This window comes from Diadema antillarum, unplaced genomic scaffold (genome assembly GCF_040938485.1).
Source record: "Diadema antillarum isolate AM-2024a unplaced genomic scaffold, OU_Dant_1.0 seq00001608_RagTag, whole genome shotgun sequence".
Lineage (NCBI taxonomy): Eukaryota > Metazoa > Echinodermata > Echinoidea > Diadematoida > Diadematidae > Diadema > Diadema antillarum.
The window spans coordinates 282,838-307,075 of NW_027272321.1; the positions used below are offsets into that span (position 1 = coordinate 282,838).

The 24,238-nt window shown below is 38.2% G+C and overlaps 1 protein-coding gene across 1 annotated transcript; it reads right to left on the reverse strand.

The window, feature by feature from the left end:
• Positions 1 to 2,802: 2,802 nt before the first annotated feature.
• LOC139711083 (ubiquitin-like-conjugating enzyme ATG3) lies at positions 2,803 to 22,245 on the reverse strand. The gene is made up of 9 exons (XM_071623001.1): positions 22,068 to 22,245; positions 16,710 to 16,872; positions 15,632 to 15,739; positions 13,346 to 13,468; positions 11,899 to 11,936; positions 10,493 to 10,642; positions 8,953 to 9,077; positions 5,659 to 5,727; positions 2,803 to 3,982 (listed from the first exon to the last, which is right to left on the reverse strand). Exons 1-9 carry the CDS (start codon positions 22,137 to 22,139, stop codon positions 3,880 to 3,882), a joined length of 951 nt encoding a protein of 316 aa, XP_071479102.1. The 5' UTR covers positions 22,140 to 22,245; the 3' UTR covers positions 2,803 to 3,879.
• Between the last annotated feature and the right edge of the window lie 1,993 nt (positions 22,246 to 24,238).

Sequence of the window (24,238 nt, forward strand, 5' to 3'; positions counted from 1 at the left end):
AAATTCAACGGACATCCTTACATCAAACATTGTTACAGAAAACATGATTGCATGTATAACGTACAGTTTGCACTTTTTAACTGCAAAGTTTAATTTTCTTGTTTTTGAGCTATTCAGACAAGTTCAAATTAGATAATATCAAGCAGCAAACAAGACGACTCCATGTCAAGATGTAAAATATTTCCCATAATCGTCTTCAATTATATATCCTGAAATATCTACTACAAATGGCTCATCAAACAAGCCTGTAAGAAATGCAAAGCAAGAACACTTTCCGTACACCCGTGGAAGCCAGAAGATAAAATAACAACTCACCGAAATACAAAGTGCTAGTCTGCAGATTAATACGCACCATGCACCACACAACATAACTTATACTGCTCTCGACAGATATTGTTAGATTTTGGTTGTAATGTTAAGGTGAAATTCCAACTCATGTTGAAGCGAACATCGACAAACGGTATGACATCACACAGGAGGTTGAAGTTTTCATTTGAATATAACCAAAAAGAAATAAGGTTTCTGGAAAGTTAACACTTTTCAAAAAGAAAAACAAACAGTGATATCAGTTACAACCGCATAGAAAATGCAAATCAGATAAAGAGATGCTGTTATTTTTCATGATTTCCTCGTTACTTTGTGCATGAAAGAGTATGATAGAAATCATATTTAGCTAAATGATTAATCATCAAAAAAAAATAACCACCCTCAAAATACCACCATTGCTATGACATTACCATTTTTCAACAGCTAGATGCGTCTCATAAGAGTTATTTGTTTAGATATTATTTCAAACATGGAAAATTAGTTAAGAACTTTAAGCAGGTCAAAGAGAGAATTGGCAAGTGATGACATCATCACATCTAATTTGCATACACATGTGACCAATAACACTGTTATAAGCTATCACCGTTTCACGAAACACTACAAAACTCCAAAATTCCATTAAGTTGTTCATCCAGCATCCCTTTCTTATGGAAGTCTACCATTAGGTCTGATTTTACACAATTCATCACTGTCAAATTAATCATGAAATGGAGTCTCCCTTTAATTATCGATCAAAAGTGCACCGAACCCACATAAAAATTATGTTGCATGTCATTAACACCATTATGGCTCTCAGCTAATACCTTGGCATCACAAGCACCTATTCCTTTACTCCGCATCCTTTTTTATGTTTTGTTATGTTTTGTTTTCTAGGAAGGAGAATATATATGATGCTACAAACAGGTAGAGAGAGTTTTTGGTGGGTTGCTCTGCATCCACAACAGTATCATTATTATTCTTTTAATGTTTCAGATGCCATCGACAGCTCTTCTGGCAAGCTACCACCTCAGATGAAATTCTCACGAGTACCACTACAAGCTGTCCGCATCCCACCCACATAATTATGCAATATTGTGTTTGACTGCTAGTGTTGTGCAGCAATGCATGGATACTGAATCCATTACAGATTTTTTCCCCCTCTGATATCTCAAACGATATAGCAAGGCGTATGTCGGAACCAATGTACACTTAGATACATTGTATATCGCATTCTAAAGTTAACAAAAAACGGCTATATATCTGTGGAGATGACAACCAAACATTTTGATGCTTTTTTTTACACAGTTATTTACAAAATCACAGTCATCTTATGTAGGACAGAATGTTACATTTAGCTGATGTTCTATAATTTCCTCCAGGGTGTTCATTTTTTGTCACAAGTTCCTCTTACATTAAAGCATTCTGTTCCATTGCACATCCTACTTCACAGCCATGCTGCTGACTCAAAAAGCTTTGATACAACACACTACAACTCACATCACTTTCCACAAACTTGGCTAGATATATGTAGGTGAGCAGGTTTCTCTGTTACAGCGATCATTCAAGAACGACTAATCACTAGGCTGACACAATCTGAGCCAACAGAGACGCGTCACGACCAAATTATCGACAAAATAAAGTTGAAATCAATACGAAAAATAGAAATTACAAAATTTGAAGGAAACTTCGGTTAGCAAATACACAAAAAGCACCATTCTTTAAGACCTTCAACACTTATTGGCAATGGATGGATATCTTGTACAGTTGACTATTCCTATAAAGAACACACATATGACCCCGCCTGATATTCAGCGCACCACTTTTCTTCGAGACAAATCAAGGGATCGTCCTTCCCATAACAGGCACCACCTGTCCACTCACCTGAACCCAACATCAAGAATATGGGTGATATACAGTGCATGAACAGCAAAGACTCTTGATATCAGCATAATTTACACCTATCAGCGGTACAAGATAAGTATAGGCTACAGCACTATTTTCAACTGACTGACACATTGCATTTGATTTGAAAGGCATGAAGGTACAGTGTACATAATAGGGAAGAAGAATAAAAGAAAACAGCCATACACTAGAATGAATGATTAGGTTACTTGTTAATATGTACTGAGATGGAAGGAGTAGCAGGGAAGAAGAAAATCCCCATTCTTCCTTCTCAGTTCTTTTGGGAGATGTCCAAAACAATCCATCATCGAATTAAATTACATCAAAGGGAAATCAGAGGGAGCTATCCTTCCACTGCCCAACATCCCCATCGCCCCGCCCCCTTCCATCCCTACCCCACTCTCCAAACCTAGAGGGCACTGTCAAAATACGGCTCTTGGTGTTGGTTCATCTGGTACGAATCCAACCTGTCATGACACTGGAAGAAAATCTGGTAATTGATGCCTCAAAGAACGAGTACACTCTCACTCCTCTGCCCCCTCCCCCCTACACCCCCTCTGCTCCCCCCCCCCCCATTTCTACAAACTCTTTTTGTGCAAAGTAAGAATTCCAGATTCTGAAATACATTGTGGCTGATGTTCCAAAAGGCAAAATGCTAATGTCAGTGGATTTTGCTATCTCTCGAGTTATCCAAACTTTGACAATTTTAAATTTCAAATTTAAATCCCACAGCAAACAGACTTTGAACTATAAGTGTAGCCACATTACACTCCTTCACACTGATAATGTAGGAATGCCAAACGGGGGCATATTGGTTTTGCTTCAGGCAGTAGGGAGTATGGGCTTGTTCCTTTTTTTTTAAATGGGGGGATTTATTCTCTAATCTTGAAAGGCTGCACTGCTCATCAAAAGGAAGTAATCACTGTCATACAAGGTATAAGATGCACACACCTGCAGACAAATTCCATACAATTTTACACTTACATCTACATGTAGATCGTTATATGGTGCCGAAAACGGAGCAGTTTCAACTACTGTATTTGTACTTATGCAGACATTGCACACACGCACACCTGGTTCCTAGTTTGTTTGTGTTATTTTTCGTATTTTTCTACATCACTGCTGTACATTTGCCCATTCAAGATATTTTATACCTATATAATATATATATATGCTCATACAAGGTCAACTATTTTGAACATCTTTTGTCTTTTTTTCCTTTTTTTGCATAACATTTCAGAATAGCTGCATCAGACATTACAAACATGTTAATTATGGCACCACTATAAGATCCAGCTCTAGGGCTTTACAGCCCCCAAGAAATGCAGAGTAACACACGAGCAATACCATCCAGCAATGACCAGCGATATACGAGTATATTACTGTGGAATGATCAGGACACAGTCGAAGTACGCCAGAATGGGGCGTGGCCACATTTTTCAGCAGGCGCTGCACACAGTCACACCATGTTGACAACAAATTATTGAACCACTGATAAGTTTTTCTCTCTTTTTTTTTTTTAAACAAGAGTGAAGTTCTATGTCCTCACTTTCCTAACGCTGTTACGGATGTTTAAATTGGCTGCCATGGTTACCGTTGCTACTCCCTCTGTATAGCTGCGCAGTGGCTGAGGAAGAGGGGGCAGGGGAAAGGGGCGGAGCGTCTCGGCCATCACATCGGGCCGCCGACCTTTGACATCGTGAAGTGCCTGGTGTAGTCGTATTCTATCGTCGGTATCACGGCTTGTACAAACTTGAGGAAAATTAAGAGATAGCTGCGAGACGGTTAGTGTCAAGGAAAGCATCTCTTGTGTCTTTCTTCACCTTTGATCATTTATCTAAACAAAACATGATTATGCCCTTAATAGGGATGGTATAGTATTGGTGGAGATGAGGATTGGGCTTTTAACTTTTTGCAAGATACCCAGAAACCACTTATGAAATAATACAGAGCATATCATTCTATTAAGAGGAATTCAAATTTTATTAGATGAAAATCTGTTTTTGGAATGGCCGAGACATCCAAAAACAAAGTAAAACAAAGCGATTCTTATAAAAGGTGGGTCCCACCTTTTATTAGGATTACTCTGTTTTGGATATCTCAGCCATTTCAAAGCCAATTTTCATCAAATAAACATTGAATGCCTCTTTGAATTACATGCTTATTCTTATTTCTCATTATCAAAAAAAAAAATGTTAGAAACCTAAACTTAGGTCTCGACAAAAATATACGATCCCTTTAACGCCTTTTGACATGAACATTAATGATTGAATGAAAATCATAGGAATATCTTCATACAAACTGTTGGCTAAGGGTACATCAGATACATCTGATCATATGTCTGAATGTATAACTAATGTTGTATATTCATTAATAGATCCTGTGCTTAAATAGAAACCAATTCATCTTGCTCAAAAGCCAGTCATGACTAATCTCCTCTTGAATAGCTAAGTTCCTAGGGTTCTACTTACGCATTTACTTTGATCAAACCAGGGAGGTGGACAATCTCTTTTCCACCTCCCTGCTTAAAAATTTTCACTTTCCGAAGACTTTTTGAGGAAATAGCAATAAATGACTGCCTGGGCATTGGCATGACAGAAAAATTACACTCTCAAAATTTAGGGTCAAATTTGCATGTTTTTTTTAACAATATAAACTTCCAATGTTGGATCATCGTCACAAGCCTTTTGAACACAAGGTTAGTGCTTCTGAAAGAAAAATATTTGGTATGTTCTTTGAGCATAACACAGAGGAAAGGTGCTATCTCCATTTGTTTTGTTTTTTTTTTCTCTCTCTCTCAATCTATGTATGAACCAATCTAAGTCAAAACATGCAAACACACATGCATGCATACATACAAGCAGACGTAAAGATATTTATTGCATATACCTTTACATCAGGAGCACGAGAACTGCTACCGTCGGTTTCATATCCTTCGTAATTGGATTGGAGCGATCGTCAGGCAGTCCAAAGAAGGGCCTGAAACCGGGGATAGCGGTCCCTGTGCTCCAACGGTACATGCAATAAATTGCTCAGGTATATGGCATTGAGCACTTTAACAAGTCTGCGACAAAACCTGCATTCTAATATACATACATAAAACCAGATAATGATATAGACGAATAAATCTTTATAAGATAAACACTTCGATATATTACTCTACATCTCGTCCTAGATGTACTGTATATACGCCAAATATTTCACGAGTTTTTTATTTTCGCGAATTTCACGAGTCGGGTGCTATTCACGAAATTAAAGACCCACAAAAAATTGACTCTGATTTCAAAATGAACGTGACGTATTGGTATGCACATTTCTCTGTTCAGTTCAGTACTCCACGATTGCGAATTTACCCACTCGCGAAATCGTCAGGAATTCCCGATTCGCGAAAATTTAGACTCGCTAAATATGTGGCTTATAAAGTAAGTTTTTCAGCTCTGAAAAGGATACAGGTGAACGCCGAGGTCTCCTCCTCCGTCAGCCACAGTATGGATAATCTTCTTCATGACATCAGCATGCCTGGAATACAGACAGAGAAAGTAATATGATCATCATTATACAAATACTGGATGTTTACGAGTGTAATGGACAAAATATTTCATAGGGTGAAAGATGAAATGATTCAGTCAACGAGGTGCAGCCGAGTTGAATGGATCAGTTCTTGCATCTTCCACGGAATGAAACATTCTGTCCATTATGCACAAATGAAAAACATTTGTTTTATGTAACACCTAAAATAGATCTTGTCATTTGATGAGTTATGAATTCAGAAACAAGAAAGAATGTGCGAGATATGAGATCACGTGAGTGCTGGGCGCCATAAGCGAGCGCTATACGTCAATATGCTTGATCACATGCACACTGCAAATGCCAGTGTTTTACATACAGTACCTAGTGTGCTGGGCTCTCAGCAAGCGCACAAACAGAGCATATCACATGGATCCAAGATTGCACAGTAAGTGGAGCCGCAATTGCATGAATGGTGATGTAATAGTAAGATGGGACAAATTATCAATATCAAACAACCAGTCATGTGACAAGGATCTAATTAGGTGTTATATACTGCCATCTAACCCACATGAGATTGATGAATGAGCGAAAGAAGCCTTTTTGCTAACATAAAGTGTCATCCTGCAGTCAGTTAACTATCTTGATCTATAAAAAACCTAGTAGCTTTGGGATACCATGCAATTGGAAGGCTGGCCAGACTCGGATATATTCAACAAACCCTGTGATGAGTTGTGCACAGACTTATTACTGATTTTTATGTAAGGACACATGTTGTCAAAGAAACTCAAATGAAGTCAACCTTTACCGATCAGTGTTTGCTTCGATGCACAAATTCGCTGATGGGTAATAGGCCTGCACTAGTCATGTATTTCGAATGTACCCTGGAAGGCAGCAAATTAAGATTGATCGGGTCACCCTTCACTCTCCATGCTGATGGGTCTTAGAAATTCTACCTCAGGTTGAACATGGAGGATTTGTATTAAACATTAGCCCAAGAAGGGGGTCCAGAGTTTGATTCTCAAGAAACTTCTCTCTATCGTGGCATGACATCATGGCGGTGAGTTAGCTCAGTCAGTAGCACGTCTACCTCACAATCCAAAAGACCCCGGTTCAATTCCCAGGTCCCACTGAGCAACGTTGCGCGTAATCATACCACCCCCTCTCAAGAGGTAAAACAATCTGTCCCTCGGACAGGACATAAAATGGAGGTCCCGTGTATGAGAGAGTCACAACTCATGGACGTAAAAGATCCCACTTCATTTATTCATCGCAAAGAGCAGGGTGTTGAACCCCGTGAAGTGGTCCCGCCTTACATCCAACTGGACCCCATGGAAGACCAGCTATCGCAGCTGAAAACAGGCTATCCCACTACCTTCTCAGATGGAAATGAAACAGACAAACAGACATACACACCCCACATCAGCCTCATCTGTCTCTCACTATAATTGCCAATGACGAACATCAAATGACCAACAAGCACCCAGCCTTTCTGGCTCAGTGATACTTGACAGGCAGCTACAAGCAATTCAGGTGATAAAGGGTCCAATTAAGAAAGAATCATCAACAAGGAAACCTCCTCATTATTTTTAGACTTTCACATTTGAATAACTATCAATTGGTTATACTGGGTACAGAGTTTCAGAATCTATAGCGCTACGTATGAGGAATAAGAATGTTTACAAGGATGTATAATATATCACAATGAACAAAGATGATGACATGCACGGCAGCTTCACCAAAAGAATGCATGAGTGGGGGCTCAAGGAAGCAGAACAAAAGAAGAAACCATGCATAAATTCTACACAGGCAAACTTGTTAAAGAAGTGATATTGTAATGGAACTACATTGCTACACTGCTGGAATATGTGAGCCTCCTATGTTATCATCCTTGTTGATAAGTGTAAATTATTTTAGGTTTTTCATAGTATCTGCTTCTCCGCTCACAGACCAGAATAAATTCCACAAATCTAAACATGGAGCTGTCGATTTATGCACTACATGATGTGAAATTATGAGAATCGTCTGGACTTCCCCTTTGAGGCACTGAACCAATTGTCATACAAATTTTATTGCAACTACTTGGGAATTTATGCTACACAAAATTCAAATCTACTGCTGCTGTTGTCCAGTTTCCACGTCACAAGCTGGTCTGAAACATGAAACTTTTTGAACTCTATTTTACTCTGCATTGACTGCAAACTTGACACTTACTTCAAGTTGCTGGTAGGAGTGAACTCCAGTAACTTTAAGTGCATTCTAAATTTTTACACCTGTGACTTTGTATGGCTAGCAGGGGATATGAATACAAGTGAACTTGCCACACCATTATTAATTTTTTTTCTTGCTGGTAGGATGACAAGTCACAAAAACAAAACCAAGGGGCTTTCTACCTTTGACCTGATGGTTACAAAAAAAGAAGAAATATATACATATTACTGAGTACTTTGAAACTCTAGATCTGACGATAATGTGTGATTATGTGTGCAATACATCAAAGAGGGAAAATGCTGAGAGTCGAGTCTACAATGACAGAGGAAGGGAAAGAGATAGAAAATGTAGGCCTATCGATGGAGGACAGTCATTGGTAGCCATCCATGGGCCAACTCAGAGTAACAGTGTGACATGAGTTCTTGGCCGGAGGTGACTTTAGGGTGTGGGATGATAGCTTCGTGATTGCGTATCATTAGAATTTCAATTTCAATTGAAATCCATTTCGCATTTCTCAATGAAAAAATGCATGAAATGTAGCAAAATGAAATGATGCACGACATCTACGTAGCTAGAATGTACAATGAAATATTCCTAATGTAGAACACATAGTCAATATATCAAAGTTTAAATCGAAGTAAAAATGCTAAAAAAAATATGATGGTACCAACTCAAGCGCAAGCTCGTTATTATTAGGGTGGAGTTACCACACAACACTTTGCCTGGAGGATGTAGATGGACATGATAATTTAAATCTAGTTCAGAGTACACAGAAAGGTCATATACTGTGGCGGGTGAGGAAAAGTTTGGATTTTACAATTAAGTTCTTCACTTGACCTATGACCTTATATTGCTAATAGGTTATGAACTTGAGTACTTTCAAGTGCACTCTGCTATGCTCGACCTATGACCTCTTACTGTTAGCTACGTAGTGGGTGGATGTGACAATAGTGAAAAAGAGAGCTTGAAAAAGAAGTATCAACCTTCTTTTCTTGAATGTAGGCTCTGTGACCCTGTTATTCTTACCTGCACGGATGCACCGAACACATAGTCTGCGGTAGATTTGGGTGGGACTCCATCGTGACGGTCTTCTTGACGTGGTCTTGACTAATGTCCTCATACATCTGCTCCACGGTCAGCGGTTTTCGATGCTGCACAGAAAAATGACAATCCCAATAGACAGTTTCTGCTACATACTAAATTTCATGGATGCTTCTCTTTCTACAGCCTAATAACAAATTATTTTATTCACCTGCTCCATATTATCAAGTTCCTTAGGCAGGAATTCACTCAGCATTCATCAGTGGTTGCTAGGTAAGGCAAGCCTCCAGCAAGCTTTGTGCTTGTTCATTTATTTATTTATTTATTTATTTATTTATTTATTCATTTATTTATTTATTTATTCATTTATTTATTTATTTATTTATTTATTTATTTATTTATTTAATTATTCATTTATTTATTTATTTATTTATTTATTTATTTATTTATTTATTTATTTATTTATTTATTTATTTATTTATTTATTTATTTATTTATTTATTTATTTATTTATTTATTTATCTATTTATTTATCTATCCATTCATTCATTCATTCATTCATTCATTCGCTTGCTTGCTTGCTTGTTTGTTTGTTTGTTTGTTTGTTTGGTTGGTTGGTTGTTTATTTATTTACTTACACTTATTTGTTTATTTTCAAAATTAAAAAAAAAATTTGTGAACTAAGCATGCATAGAATATAAATACATTATAGACTTGGACCCCGTTTACAGTGCGAGGCTGGGCAAAGGCCTTTGCCGAAGGAAAAAATCCTTTGCAGGACAAAACCACCTTAAACTATACTAGTTTTCGAAGTTGAGGGGGTTAATATCCTGAATAGCGAAAGATACAGGCAAAGGGTTTGGAAGCCAGACTAAAATTGGCCGCGCAATTGGCCGCGCATTTGGCCCAGTTTGCGTTTACACCAAGAAAAGGCCGGGCTCGGTCGCGGCCAAGCCGCGGCCGAGACCACCTCCAGAGCGAGGCCAAATGCGAGGCCAATTTTGGCCTCACAATTGGCCTTTTGCGCGTTTACACTGAAGCGGGGCTGGGGACGGCCGCGGCCAAGCCGCGGCCGAGCCTTGCACTGTAAACGGGGTCTTGGTCTGATAGACGCAATCTTGCTTATATATCTGTCTTTCTCTCTTATTTGCTCTATCTATCTATCTATCTATCTATCTATCTATCTATCTATCTATCTATCTATCTACCTACCTATCTATCTGCATCTTCTGCAGAAAGATTAGCTACAGGCCAGGCATAACCTCTGCATGAAAACTTATATATTATCTAATCCTTCATGACACTGAAAAACACATTTGGTTTGAAATTCACAACAAAGTCAATCCTACAACAATCTATTTGTCATTATCATTTTCCTCCCTGCCACAGCAGGGGGCTGTTCACATGTCAAAAATGACCAGTCTCGTACTGATACAAAGCGTCATTAACTTGTACCAATGTGACCAGTTTCACACTGAAACTAACACCTGATCTGATCTCGCGCCAATAACTCGTTATTTCTCACCTCGTCATACCCATACAGCCATAGTCTTGGCGTCTGGTAGTATTTGTCGTACGTGATGTTCAGGTCGTACGTTCTGGTCTGCACGATTTCCCCTCCTGCTCCAGCCACATCGGATCCAGCCCCGGGTAGCTTGCTGGTATCTAACGTTGCCTGCAAAAAGAAAAGACGTCATGGGGTCACCTCTTTGTTCGTATTGGACTGACTGCTTTGCATCTTTTGCACAACCGCACACTCACTCACTCACTGTCTACTTCAGAACCACCATCATCAATTTCAGGTGACACAACATTGAAGTCTAAAGAAACTGCACTGAGCCAGTCAGTGGTTGGAATAGACATTTCAAGATGAAAAGCCGTTTGACTTGAGCTCTTGAATTCAATGAAACCACCAAGTCCAGCAGTCATTTTTGCTACAGATAGTTACACCTTGTTTACACCGAATTGGCAGCTCTGAACTTTACTGCATATTCTACATTGATTAAATGAACTATTCAAATGTATTAAATCTGCAAAAAGTTAGAGAAAAAGAAAATTTAAATGAAATTTTATCAGCTAAAATATCAAAATGGACTCTGAATAGAGAAAACATAATTTCCGTCTCTTACCGTTGCAATGAAAATGTCAAAGCTAGATAAAAACACCGTAAGTCCTATCACAATTTAATTATGTTGAAATTTGATTGAGTACACATCATTCCCAATCTGTTATACTGCAAGAAATTCAGCAGAGAGAGCAATAGTAGTAATGCTTTAAGTATTTAACAGTCATTTGGCCAAACTACCTGAAAGTTTGAAATGGGTGTCACCAGAAAAAAAAACACAAATGCTTCAAATTTAGTTGAGCCAAAATGACATTATACAGATGCATATTAGTACACAACTTTGAATTTATATGCTCTTCATAAGATTCAGTTCATCCAGATGATATTCACAACCATAACAAAGGATAACAAAATATCTAAACCCTGGTAGTGTGGGGATTCGTAGTTCGCCTGATTCATCCACTGCCCACCAGGGTACATTGGAAAACCACAAATAGCACTGTTCAGCGAATATGTGCGTCAAAGCGTACGCTCATTGGGAATGGTCGACTCCAGTCAAGATTCTTCCGATGTGTGTGTACTTACACAGACATCAGTGATAAAGCTGTACACAATATGTAACGAGATATCTCAAATATATCCGAGCCTGGGCATCCTTTCCACTCCACAGTATCCCTATGCTGTGGGGTCTTTAATTTTTTTTTTTTTTTTTTTTTTTTGCATCCACAACAATTTAAGACTGACTGATACAGTTGTGGATCACTCGTGTCAATTATACTGTATGTACATCTGTATGTGGAATGGGTTTGATTACACAATAACAGCGGCTGCCATAGATAAATTTACAAAAGGAGAATTTCACTCACAGTATCCTCTGCTTCAAGCATTCCACTCTCCTGATATGCTGAAATGGATGAAAGGATATTGGTAGAAACAAAGAGATAAGTCTAGGAGGGGTAAAAAAAAATCTTACAAGGCTATACACTACACTCAACAATAATGTGCAACTTCACTCAGTGTTCTGCTACACTAGTGCACAATTGGAAGGGGCGGGGGGTGGGGTTCTAGATAAACTTACTGTAAAACCAGAAACATTCATGACATGAAACTTTTTGTGAATAGGAGCAGAGGGCCTTTACACAACATGAAATTCCTGTGAATCGATACTGGCAATCAATGCATTGTGTAGAGAAAGAAACACCATCGCAAATCTTGGTTCATGAAATTTTCAAAAGTTTTATGCACACACACACACACACAAATCTGGTTTTACGGTATTAGGCAATCAAATCTGCTAAATATTAGTATCCCTAGCGTACACTATGCATTAAAGAAAGAAAGGAGACTGAGTGTAATCATCAGTTCAAAAGAAGCACTTTAATTAGAGGTAGGAAGACAACCAACAATCATGGAATATAAAACATGCTTCACTGCCCTCAGACCAACATTCTTACAGAGTATTATGCAAATCTAAACTAACAGAAAATGTCAATCAAGGAAGTTTCTGTTTCATTATTTGAAGAGTTTCATTGCAAAAAAGAGTTAACTCCATCCTTGTCAAAATGAGATATTTGTGATTGAACCTGCCAAAACAAAACAAGGAAAATAATAAGAAAATATGAGATCATTCTTATTCATAACACATATTCCTTTTTGTGCAACACGTATCAGTGGAAAGGTTTTATTTTGCTCTATCTGATGGTGGACTTACTTTAAAATGTTTAAAAATGGTGCTTAACACATTTTGTCATCAAACCCTTCATTTGCTGCCATGTCCATCACTACACCAATATACTAAAACAACAATTACCCCAGACTGTCCCAAAGCATATCATCGGGTCATCAATGCAATGAAACATGATAACATTTGCAGATGTAACTTTATTCCACAAAAAAAAAGGTTCCTGTGTGGGCAAAGTATACTGTAAAAGTGGAAATTTTCGCAGTGTCGAAATTTTCGCGCATTTCGTGCAACCAGAAACTAGCACAAAAATAAAAGCACGCGAACATTTTTGCTTGCCATATGTTCCAGTAGCTTATGTCTTGATTCAGCAGAATTAAAAACACGCGAAACTCTTCTTGCCCGGCCAAGCGCGAAAAAAATCAGTCCCGCGAAAATATCTACTTTCACAGTATTTGCCTGTTGTGATATTTGCTGACCTCTATGCCACTTCATTATTTCTAGCGAGAAAAAAAAAAAAAAAGCTTACGCAGCTCTTAGCTGTTTGTGTGTAGTGAGTGCATATCAACACAGAAAACCAGATAGCATTGTACACACTGCAAATAGTCCCTGGTACAGAAAGGGTTAAATACCTTCCATGTCTTCAGCCTCTTCGTCGTCATCCTCCTCATCGTCGTCGTCACCTCCCCCGGCCGAGATTTCCGCCTTGGGTTCGAGGGTCATTTCTGTCGGTTTGTCCGCCGCACTATTTGCATCTGGACAGAAAGCAAAACATGGCGTGCGAATGATTACTCGAAACCAAACATCATGTATTCTCATCTAATAAAGTCTAGAAACCACAGGCTTTTCATAAAACATTTCAACCCCAGACATGAAACAAAGCCACTTATGAATGAGTAAATTCTGTACTTTAGAATGGGTATCCTTGAAGTGGTTCAGAAAACATAAAACTTGGGGGCAGTTCAGCACTAGACAAATACAATATATCACTAGCACCTCATAAATGTCAAACACATAACCCCAACAGTTCTCAATGGTGCCCATGAATGCATTTTTGATGAACTTACTCATATCTAACTGGCTTTCATGTTCTATTATCTGATATCACTCAAATACTTCCAAAGATCCCATTTCCACTCCCATCCATTTAATTTTCTAATAATGAAAGCACTTGATATCTACAAAGAACATCTTCTACTGGATACCAAAAGGCTCTTCTCTTAGTGGTCACTTCTTCTCATAAATATATAAATCACGCTTTCAACTCCTGTGGGATAACTTTTCTTAACATTTTGGTCAGTTTTCAACACTCTTGGCTGGTTTTCTCCTGTCTATGATCCCTGCTGTTGTTTAATTCATTGAAATTTTTTTGATGCTGCAAAATGAGCACGCTAAACTTGTCTTGGCATGACATCTTGAACATTCTCCCCTTGTCATCTCACTTGCACTGTAGATTTCTCTTTCATCTGTATTTCTCTCTGCTCAACATGCATGACAGTGGTGGATGGGGGGAGGGGGGGGGGCTACCCCTTTAATTTCTCTTAAAACATAAGAAATAACTAGAAATGTCGCTATGGCGACTGGTATGCCTCCGCCATAATGCATGATTCTCCTAATAGGTCTATAGTACATGTGGACAATGTGTGATTATATTTTCACAAAACTGGCAAAATATTAAAATGACAAGTTTGTCACAAATGTGTTGAATGTTCACCTTCCTTGACCTAGCTTTAATTGGATGAATCGGAGAGCATGTATTTGGGGATTTAAGGACTTTAACTTGACTTTGACCCATTCATATGTTTATGCATTGAGTAATTTTCAAGGTATGGAGAAAAAGTGCAATTTCTGTATTGAATAGTAAATTGTTACCATTTTCATCTGGCCTTTGACCCTAAAATTCATAAGATAATCACTGTCAGGCAGAACATGCATAAATATGTAGTAAGTTTCAAGATAACTTGAGCCACTTCCGAGATATGGAGGAAAAAGTTAGTTCAGCACTTTCACTTGATCTTTGACCTTTTGACCTATGAGGCAAAAAAAAAGAAAAAAAAAGAAACTTTCCAGAGAATCTCTATTAGGTTATACATGCATACACCAAGTGTAAAAGAAAAATAATCCTGTTGGCATTGCATAAATATAAGGGAAATAGTAAAATTTTGAAGTGTTGCCCTTGACCTTTAACCCCTGACCTTTGACCCCATGAACCCTAAATTCTCTAGATGCCAGTCAGAACATGTATATATATATATATATATATATACTATGTTCCATAAAGATACCTTAAGCAATTTCCAAGGTACGGAGAAAAATGTGAAGTTTTTAATGTTTTTACTTGACCTTTTGACCTTTGACCTTTGACCTCATGACCCCAAACTTTCACCAGAGAATCTTAATTGCGTAATACATGTATACACTAAGTTTCAAGAAAATATCTTCAAGCATTGCATAGATATGGTGGAAATAGTGAAATTTAACGTATTTGACCTTGACCTTTTGACCTTTGACCTTGAGCATGTGCACCAAAAAGTTGATAGGCACAACTTCACCCCCTAATACACATACATGTCAAGTTTCATTAGGGTACCTCAAAAGGTTTTTTACTTACGCTATCCACAAAATTCATTACGGAAGGACGGACGGATGGTAAGGACGGACGGACAGAAGGACGGACGGACGGACAACCCGAAAACATAATGCCTCCCGCATCACTTCGTGGCGGAGGCATAAAAAGAAAAGAAAATGAAAGGGGGCGTTTGCGCCCACCTTTAATTTTCGATTGTATTGGCACCAGAAAATTGTGCTGAAGGCTTCTTTTTTGTGTGTGCTTGTCAGCTGATGATACTGGGAAGTGGCACCAGAAATATTTTTGCCCCCCCCCCCCCCCTTTACGGAATTCCTGGATCCGCCCCTACCTGCATTGTGGTGTGTGTCTACCCATCCTCCATCCTCATCATTCTCCTCGATGATAGCCTCATTCTCCTCCTGGTATTCCATCTGCTTGCATCGCTTGGTGCAGGGGACTGTAACAGATCGGGGAAAGGAGGAAAACATGTCAGTTTTACTGCAATGCTCAAATACAGTCACACCTCAATTACTGCACGAGGGAAACACAAAATGTGAGTCATTATGAACAGGTGGCTGTTGTAGACAGGTTTGATACCGCAGACATTGTAATAGATATTTTCACAGTCCGATATGATTTCATGTGTACCATGATAATATATAATTGTAAGTCAGCTACATATGCCAAAAAACAACAAATATTTCTTGGCCACTGTTTCCAAAACCCAAGCACTTTCTGGATATCACATGTTTATTTTTCAACCAAGAAATGTAATTTGCTTTGTGCCCCCCTTTCACTTTTATTTTACTGATTTCTGTGCATATATGTGGGTCACATGGTTATACCAGTATTTTTACCTTTCATTTTTTAATCATGTGAGAACTAGCTAAGTTGGATTAATGCATTAAGGACACTAAAATCGAAACAAATTTTCACTCTGTGTCATGTGAACCTTACAAGGGTCATTGGGTCTGCAAGCCCTGAAGATGGCAGTTGAGGGGTTGTATCATGGAGGTCTTTTCTACCTCCATTGTTATATGGAGGCCCTGTGATGAGGCATTGGGGTTAAAAGGGTACTGAGATGGGCAGTCAGGGCTGGTCGCCCTGGAAAGGGTTACCAAATTATTGTCTTTTGTTGTGTTTTTTTTTTACTCGAATTTGTCCCGCCTAACATCCAATTGGACCCCATGGAAGACCAGCTATTGCAGTTGAATATGAGCTATCCAGTCATCTCCTCAGATGGAAATGAAACAAACAAACAAACAACCTTTCTCTACAAAAGTCTGACAGTGTGGAATGTTAAACTGATGGACAGTTTCTGAAGGATTGGGAAGGGGGGAGGGGTAGGGAGAGGGGGGAGGGGGATGGGGAGGGGTAGACGGTGCAATGAAAGCAAAAGGAGCAATTGATTCAATAGGTATACACACCATTCCTTGTGAGTAAAAATTGTTTCTCCTCAGGAAGGTAGGGTTTCTTCTTGCCCGGATCACCAGCACTCCACGACCACGTCGGGCAGCTGTGGACCAGATGGTCGCCGGCGGCGACAAACTCTTCTGGTGTAAGAACACCGGTCTCTTTGAACTTTGATTCCTGGGGAGGGAGGAGGGAAGGACCAGAAGACATTTGATGATAAATAAGGGTATGCTGTAACTAATAGCAATCTTCTTCTTGAGTTGGTACACATGTCTCTTGAAAAGTTTAATCACGAGGGGAAAAGCTTGGATAGTGTTTCATAATCATACATTGTATAGCCTTTATTCTGCCATATGAGCTTCCCTAATGAGACATTTATCATTTTGAGCTCCTTTGTGGAGACATGTTATTAGCATTTAAAGAATAACAACATTTGAGAATTTTACTCTATGTAAGAGACACTAACAATGAATAACAGCACTCTGCATGCAGCTAAATGTTTGTGCACATCAGTATGCAACACACGCTGATACAGTTTTCAGTTGTTTCACAGACTAGTATGTAAACTATCAACATTAAAACACAGTATGCAGATTCTACAGTAGATCAGAGTAATTTAATACTGTTGTTAATACTGTTGACCGAGTTCTTACCGATCAACTGATCTACTTGAAGAATACAAATGGATTTTAATCATGAACGGTTTGTCGGTAAGGACCCTTGAGACAAACGCTTGTTGTGGCTGGCTGTGCGCAGTACAGCAGTTAGGTCTAGAAACTAAAGTTTGAGTATCTACAATTGTAAGAGTGGTAACTGTTACTGTAAGTGTATACAGCTGTCGTTTTTATGATGCTGTCAAGTGGTCAATATATTCTATTTTTATACATCGGCCTATGTCATAAAAGAGTAAGACTACGATAGGACTACAATATCTACATTCTGTAAATATTCAAGAGATTTGGTTATTACTGTATGCAGTGTGCATTTCATTACTTTTTTTTTTAGAAAAGAGTTCAGACTACTTTCCATATCACCAACGTCCCATTATGTATCACTTCCAAATGAATGAAGTGAATACCAACAATAGAAAGTGGTGACAACATCCTTCACTTTCTTCCTTTCTTCCTAAATTTCTCATTTCCTTTTTCACTTTCTCTTCCTGTGAGTCTATACCTCCAGCTATATTTCCTTTTTTTTTCTTTCTTTTACTGTCAATCTACATAATAATATTACACAATACAAATTCCATTCATAGAAACAATTTGAGTTATTCCATAAAAGACTCTTTAATAACTTAGCGACAAATTTATTGAAATGAATCCATAGACATTGATTTCTTTTTTACCTTTTTTTATAAGGGTCCTATTTCGTACTGATTATTAATTGCAACACTTTAAATGCAATCATAGACTGAATTACCTAAACTTTCAAACTTGATAATCTTCACATGTGCTTTCACAAAGATACTTCCTTTTGCCATATCACAGCCGAGCAACAAATTTTACTGGTCTCACAACTGTAACCCAATTTGTCTGACAGAGAATTGTTGTTTGGTTGGATTTTTTTTTTCTTTCAAAACAAATGTATACAGTTCTCTCATCATTCATGTATGTATGTGCTTGTGGCTCACTTGAAACTCATGGATCAATGATCAAACTCTAGGAGGCATCAATAAAACAAAACCAAAATATCATAAAGAGCAATAAACCTTTTGTGCATGAAAGATACAGGTCTCTTTGACCTTTGCACCCTGTAGAGAAAAGAACATGAATGCAGGGATGATGATGGTTAAATTCTCACACACTCACTGATGCCTTTCAAACAACATGAGCTTCTGATGCATAATTCACAACTCGACTTTCCAAGCAGACTTGGTAAACACTTTCACTTTATCTTGGCAGTGCACGGTGAGCTCTTGAAGGGGCATTCCAGACGATTTTCATAATTTCACATCATGTAGCACATAAATCGACTGGTCCATTGTGGAATTTATTGTGGTCCTTGAGCAGAGGAACCAATACTATGAAAAATCTTAAACAAATTACACTGAACAGTGTTGATGACACAGGAGCCTCACATATTTCAGAAATGTAGCAGTGTAATTCCATTACAATACCGCTTGCTGGCGAGTTCACCTGTGTATAATTAGATGCATGCCATCATCTTTTGTTCTGCTTCCTTGAGCCACAACTCGTGCATTCTTACAGTGAGGCTGCCTTGTCATCATCCTTGTTCATTGCAATTTGTTACAAATTTTGAAAGCATTCCCCATTCCTCATCCCAATCACTATAAATTCTGAAACTCTGTACTCAGTGTAACTAATCTATAGTTTTTCAAATGTAAAAGTCTGAAAATCACCCCGGAGGTCTCCTTTTAAAGTTAAAGTGTGCCTAAGTTACCGCCCTAAGAGAAACTGTCTACCACAGAAGAAAACATTTTGGAGTTGCTGTAGCCCAGTGGATAAGACTGCAGACTCTAAGTCATGAGGTCCCTGGTTCAAGTCCCCTTAGCTACAACCAGTTGTGTCCTCAGGCAAGGTACTACAGTAAAACCAGAAATGTTCGTATAAAAACATGCATTTTAATTTAATTTTTGATAATCAAACTGCACATGAAAGTCTACAAATGTACACTATGAATGCATTGAATGCCAGTGGCAATTTGTGAAAATTTCATGCTGTGAAAAACGCTGTTGGCTCCAATTTGCAAAAATTTCATGCTGCAAAAAGATCTTGCTTTACAGTATACAAATAATGACTGCTATGAGGGGCACATTTAAAATTATGGGCCCAAGGTGATGTGAAAACCGTAACCATGCCCGAAGCGAAGCTGAGGGCATGGTTATGGTTTTCACATCACCGAGGGCCTACATAATTTTAACTGTGCCCCGAATATCAAGCAGTTATTATTTGTTTTATATACCGAAAATATAGATTCTAGTCTCTTTTACAGCACTCGTAATCAATGCTGATCGACAGCGCGGCGGTCGTATCATTGGTATGGTACGTACATGAGTGAGTGGACTAGTGATACGGGGTTGCGACTGTCTCCAAACCAGTCTGCTAGTGTCTTTTACAGCACGCTGATCGAATGCGCGGCGGTCGTATCATTGGTGCGTACATATGAGCGATCTATGTGTACGGGGTCGTGACTGTCTCCAAACCTATTTACTAACTGTGCCCGGGCCCCAGTCACAGTAACTCAAAAATGGGGCACAGCTATTTTCATGACTCCCCTTTTAACCAATCAGATGAGAGGATTCTAGAAATGAGGTATATAATATATGTTAGTAGGGCCTACCCTCAATGCCTATTCCTTCAGAAGGGGACTTAGCTCTGTCAGTCCTATGGTAGCTTGCTCATAAAATCAGTATTTCAATAGAAACCAAGTTATAAAAGTACATTCAAATACCCAAATCCAAATCCAAACACTAACAATGTACGTGTACATGTACTACTTGTGTATAGATACTTGTGAGAGGGATAGGGAAGGCATCTTGAAAAGTTCCACATCCACGGACAAAAATTATGGTTGGCAAGAAAGAAACAAGCATGATGTTTTCTGTCTCTTATTAGTGTCAGCTTGTAAACATTTAATCCATTCCTCCGGCAATTTTGCGAGAATATTCAATGCCCCCAAACAAGATTTTTTTTTTCTTGTCAGAGTGCTAACCCGGTGTAGTGGCCAACAACCTACACTCATTGTACCTACAGTACGCATATTTTAAACAGCACATTTATCTTCTAGCATGAAACCTGAACTTTACTAACTGGAAGAAGAAAAGGGAAAATTCAATCAAGATAATAACATTGTGTGCATTACTTGTTGTTTGTTTTCATTTTCTATATGACAATATGGCTGAATAGCCCTGGCATTTTCAGCAACACAGGCTGGTCTTCAATGGGGTCCAGTTTTTTTACATGTTACAGTATGTATCCTACTTTGGGGGGGGGGGGGGGGGGAGCAATATTTTACCAGGCTATGCCTATGGGTTATAGGGCACTCAATGTCATATCTACAATTGTACATGTAGATATCTCAAATTCCTGATACCAAAATTGCACCAAAATCAGAGAATGTATATACTAAATAGTGTATTTCTAAATACTCCAGTAAATTTGAACCAAATCAATCAACAGAAAAAGTTGGTATACTGACAATTGTCATGTCATTGCTCAAAACAACTCACTCTTCATGAGCAATTGCAGGAGGGTACCCAGCCTGCACTTGTAATCTGAAACTGAAGTTTCCCCATTATGTGAGGAATCTTTCAAGTAACTGAAAGTAAAAAATCAATGTTCGATGTGTTTTGAAATGATCTTTGGCAAGTTGAATGAAGTCAGATGAGAAATACAGTTCTTAAATTGTACAAGACCACAGTCCCTATTCGTACAAGACCACAGTCAGACAGACATCTGGACAGACAGACAGAAACACATACACACAAGCATTTCTCAATTTAAAACTTCTTTCAACTTGCTGCAATTGTTGCTTCCCCTGTCGAGTTGTTCCTGTTTGTATTAGATGGCTTACTTCTGTCCTGGCTAGATTGTGCAAGGGCAGCATACGCCACCGCAATCCCTTGCAAAGAGCAACTCATGAACGAGTTCGTTTTGAGTGACAATTTCAAAGTCACAGTCAACATTGATGTTTCCGACAACAGATTTGGTTCAAGTTCAAACAAGTAAATGGAAATAAGCTACAGTAAATAATCTATTCAATATCTTGTGATTTTGGTGCAAATTCGGTTCAGTGAGATGTGTGGTGGGTCTACTCTAGTCCACATGAAAGTACATTAACGGTGGGTTATAATAATTATATTATGCACCCTGTTCTTTGTTCTTTGGGATGAATGAATGAAGCAGGATCTTCAACATGCATGAGTTGCAGTTATGACTCTCTCTCCTCATGTGCACACACAGGTAAATTACACAGGATCCCCATATTTTTATGTCCCATCCGAGGACGAAGGGACAGGGTGTTTTGCCATACGCCATACGGTTACATTTTGTACACTCACTAGCTACTAACAGTATACCGGTCTAACGCTTTATAACACACAACATTACAAAATATTTTACTGTTAGAGTCACTTTTAGCTTAAACTGTTTACTCAGGATCTACCCAAATTTATAAAATTCCCAAAGAAATTTCCAGATAAAAGTCCCTCATTACTTGGTACTTCTAGAGTCAAGCCAGAGCGAGTCAACACAGCTACATACAACGTGCAGGGTATACGAGACCCTCACATACAGAGCAATCACGCCCACATTCGGTGGCCACTTGTAATTGATTTGGTCCAAGAAAGTCAACTTACACACGTAGAACCTACATGCACGGTTGTTGTTTTGATCGGAGATAGCGACACTCACCTTCAAAACAGGTGTTAAAAACTCGGCCACACCAAGGCCTATGCCTTTCATGTTATTTATCACGTTCTGCATGCTGTCATTTATCCCTCAGATCACTCAGCAATCAAGCCTGTGGTCTCACAATTCGTAAAATTTCAGACAAATTCACAGATAAATGACAGATAACACAGTATCCCGTGTACACTGTACGTACGGTGTAAACCTTGACCTGGCCCGGAAGCGGAAACCGTGAATGTCAGCATGACGCGTTCTGGTTCGCAGATGGCGTCTTACCATTCATTATGAACAGTAGGATAGAATTTGGGTGAAAACTAATATTCTTAACACGTCGTCTTGTCGAAGTAACTATGTGTAAAACAAGTAAATCCCCTTATTCATTATACAAAACATATTTAGATCCTGTTCTTGTGCTACAGTGCTTCAAATAATCTGATCTGTTTTTGCTCTGTTTCTACTTTTGTTGTATTGTTATACGGGTAGGTCTTATCATGGACCTAGGTCCATGGTCTTATACACTATTGTTATGTTAGGCTGGAAACAAACTGACATAATTAACATATTTTCATGAGAAGCATTCATTGAAGTTTCCCAGGAACAGTCAATCCTTGCTAACAAGTAAGTATTTGTATGGTCGCAAAATGCATTAAAGTTTGATGAATGTTGGGAAGCATTTGTTGAATCGGAGTCAAAGTGCTTAAGTAAATAATGTCTTTGCTTTGTGCACAAGTAATACAATTAATGATCTCACTTTGCAATATTGAAAACTCACATTTCCTATTCCTTCGTTACTTCCGTAGTACCATGATTTTAGTTATTATTATTGTTATTACTGTAGGGGAGTTTTTTTGGTTTTTTTTACTATGAATGCCACATTAATTTCCTCTCTTTCGTTCTTTTTTTATTTCAATTTTCTTATTATATCTCTTTAAATCTACTTCCTCAGTGTTACCTGAAAATATATCTTTTCGTGTAATTTGGCAAATGTCGTTTTTTTACAGGGATCTGTAATGATGATGACTAGAGCTCGTTAAAGTTTTTATTTGTATTGTGTCTCGTTATGTTAGGTCAGCGTCTAATATACATTGTACTGAAATGTTCTTAACTTAATCCTGTATCAGTTGCAGGAACATTTCAACTGCTCACCATAATTGCGCATGTCAATTTTGCTTTTTACTGCATCAACTGATACTGCATGTTAAATACTGTACGATCTTTTGCAACTGATAGACAAATATTACCCTGCACCAACCTAATTGCCCGACATCGACGTGAGTGATTTATTCTGAATGTTCGATCTTGTCGTCGCGATTTATATCGGCTCTTTTTGATCATCAGAGTATTAGGGGCCTACTCGGCAAAGAGGTACTAATAGTCTAGTACCTCACTTGGTCTCAGTAAACTATCGGTCCTAAAAGAAATTTTCTTGGTAATCACAATTGTAGTGAGCAACATACATGAATTAATATGGAACTGGGAATGAAAACAAAAACAACCATTTTGAACCACAAAGATTAATTCTGCGTGTTGAACCTCTAATCACTGAATTTTCAACACAAACCGATGGAATTTGTAGCATAGCGCCCTCTTTAGTTTAAATTGTTTATCAATAATCTGCGTGCCCGTCTATGATCAAGATTGAGTGATGTAACATTCATCACGGATTTCCATATCCGTGTTGAACATAGATAATCCTGATGATAAAATAACAACAAAACCAATTAATATGGCAATGATGATGATGATGATGATGATTATACTAATACTACTACTACTACTACTACTACTACTAATAATAATAATAATAATGATAATGATAATAATAATAATAATAATAATAATAATAATAATAATAATAATAATAATAACGTCTGTTGAGAATAAGAAGGGCGTTAAGTTGTCTCGAACACTATGGGTTTAGTGGCAACTTAACGCCCTTATCATTCTCAATCATTCATGATGATGAATTATTATAATCATATCAACAGCAATACATGTAGGCCTACTTCTTAGTAATCTGGAGTGACGACGGCAGGGCGGTCATGAATTTTGGAGGCGTAATTTTCGGGGTCGACTGTATTTAAAAATGTCACTTAATTACAAACAGTATTTGATGAGGGTTAAACTGAAATATAACATCATAGAATGTAACGACTGAGCTAGTGGTATCAACT

Bases quoted from the DNA above. Each gene is read 5' to 3' on its own strand.
- LOC139711083 (XM_071623001.1), bottom strand. From the start codon at position 22,139: ATGCAGAACGTGATAAATAACATGAAAGGCATAGGCCTTGGTGTGGCC. The intron at 15,740-16,709 runs GTGTGTATACCT...GATCTGTTACAG, and splicing joins ATTTTTACTCACAAGGAATG to TCCCCTGCACCAAGCGATGC. The intron at 11,937-13,345 runs GTATTTAACCCT...CATCCATTTCAG, and splicing joins AGAGGCTGAAGACATGGAAG to CATATCAGGAGAGTGGAATG.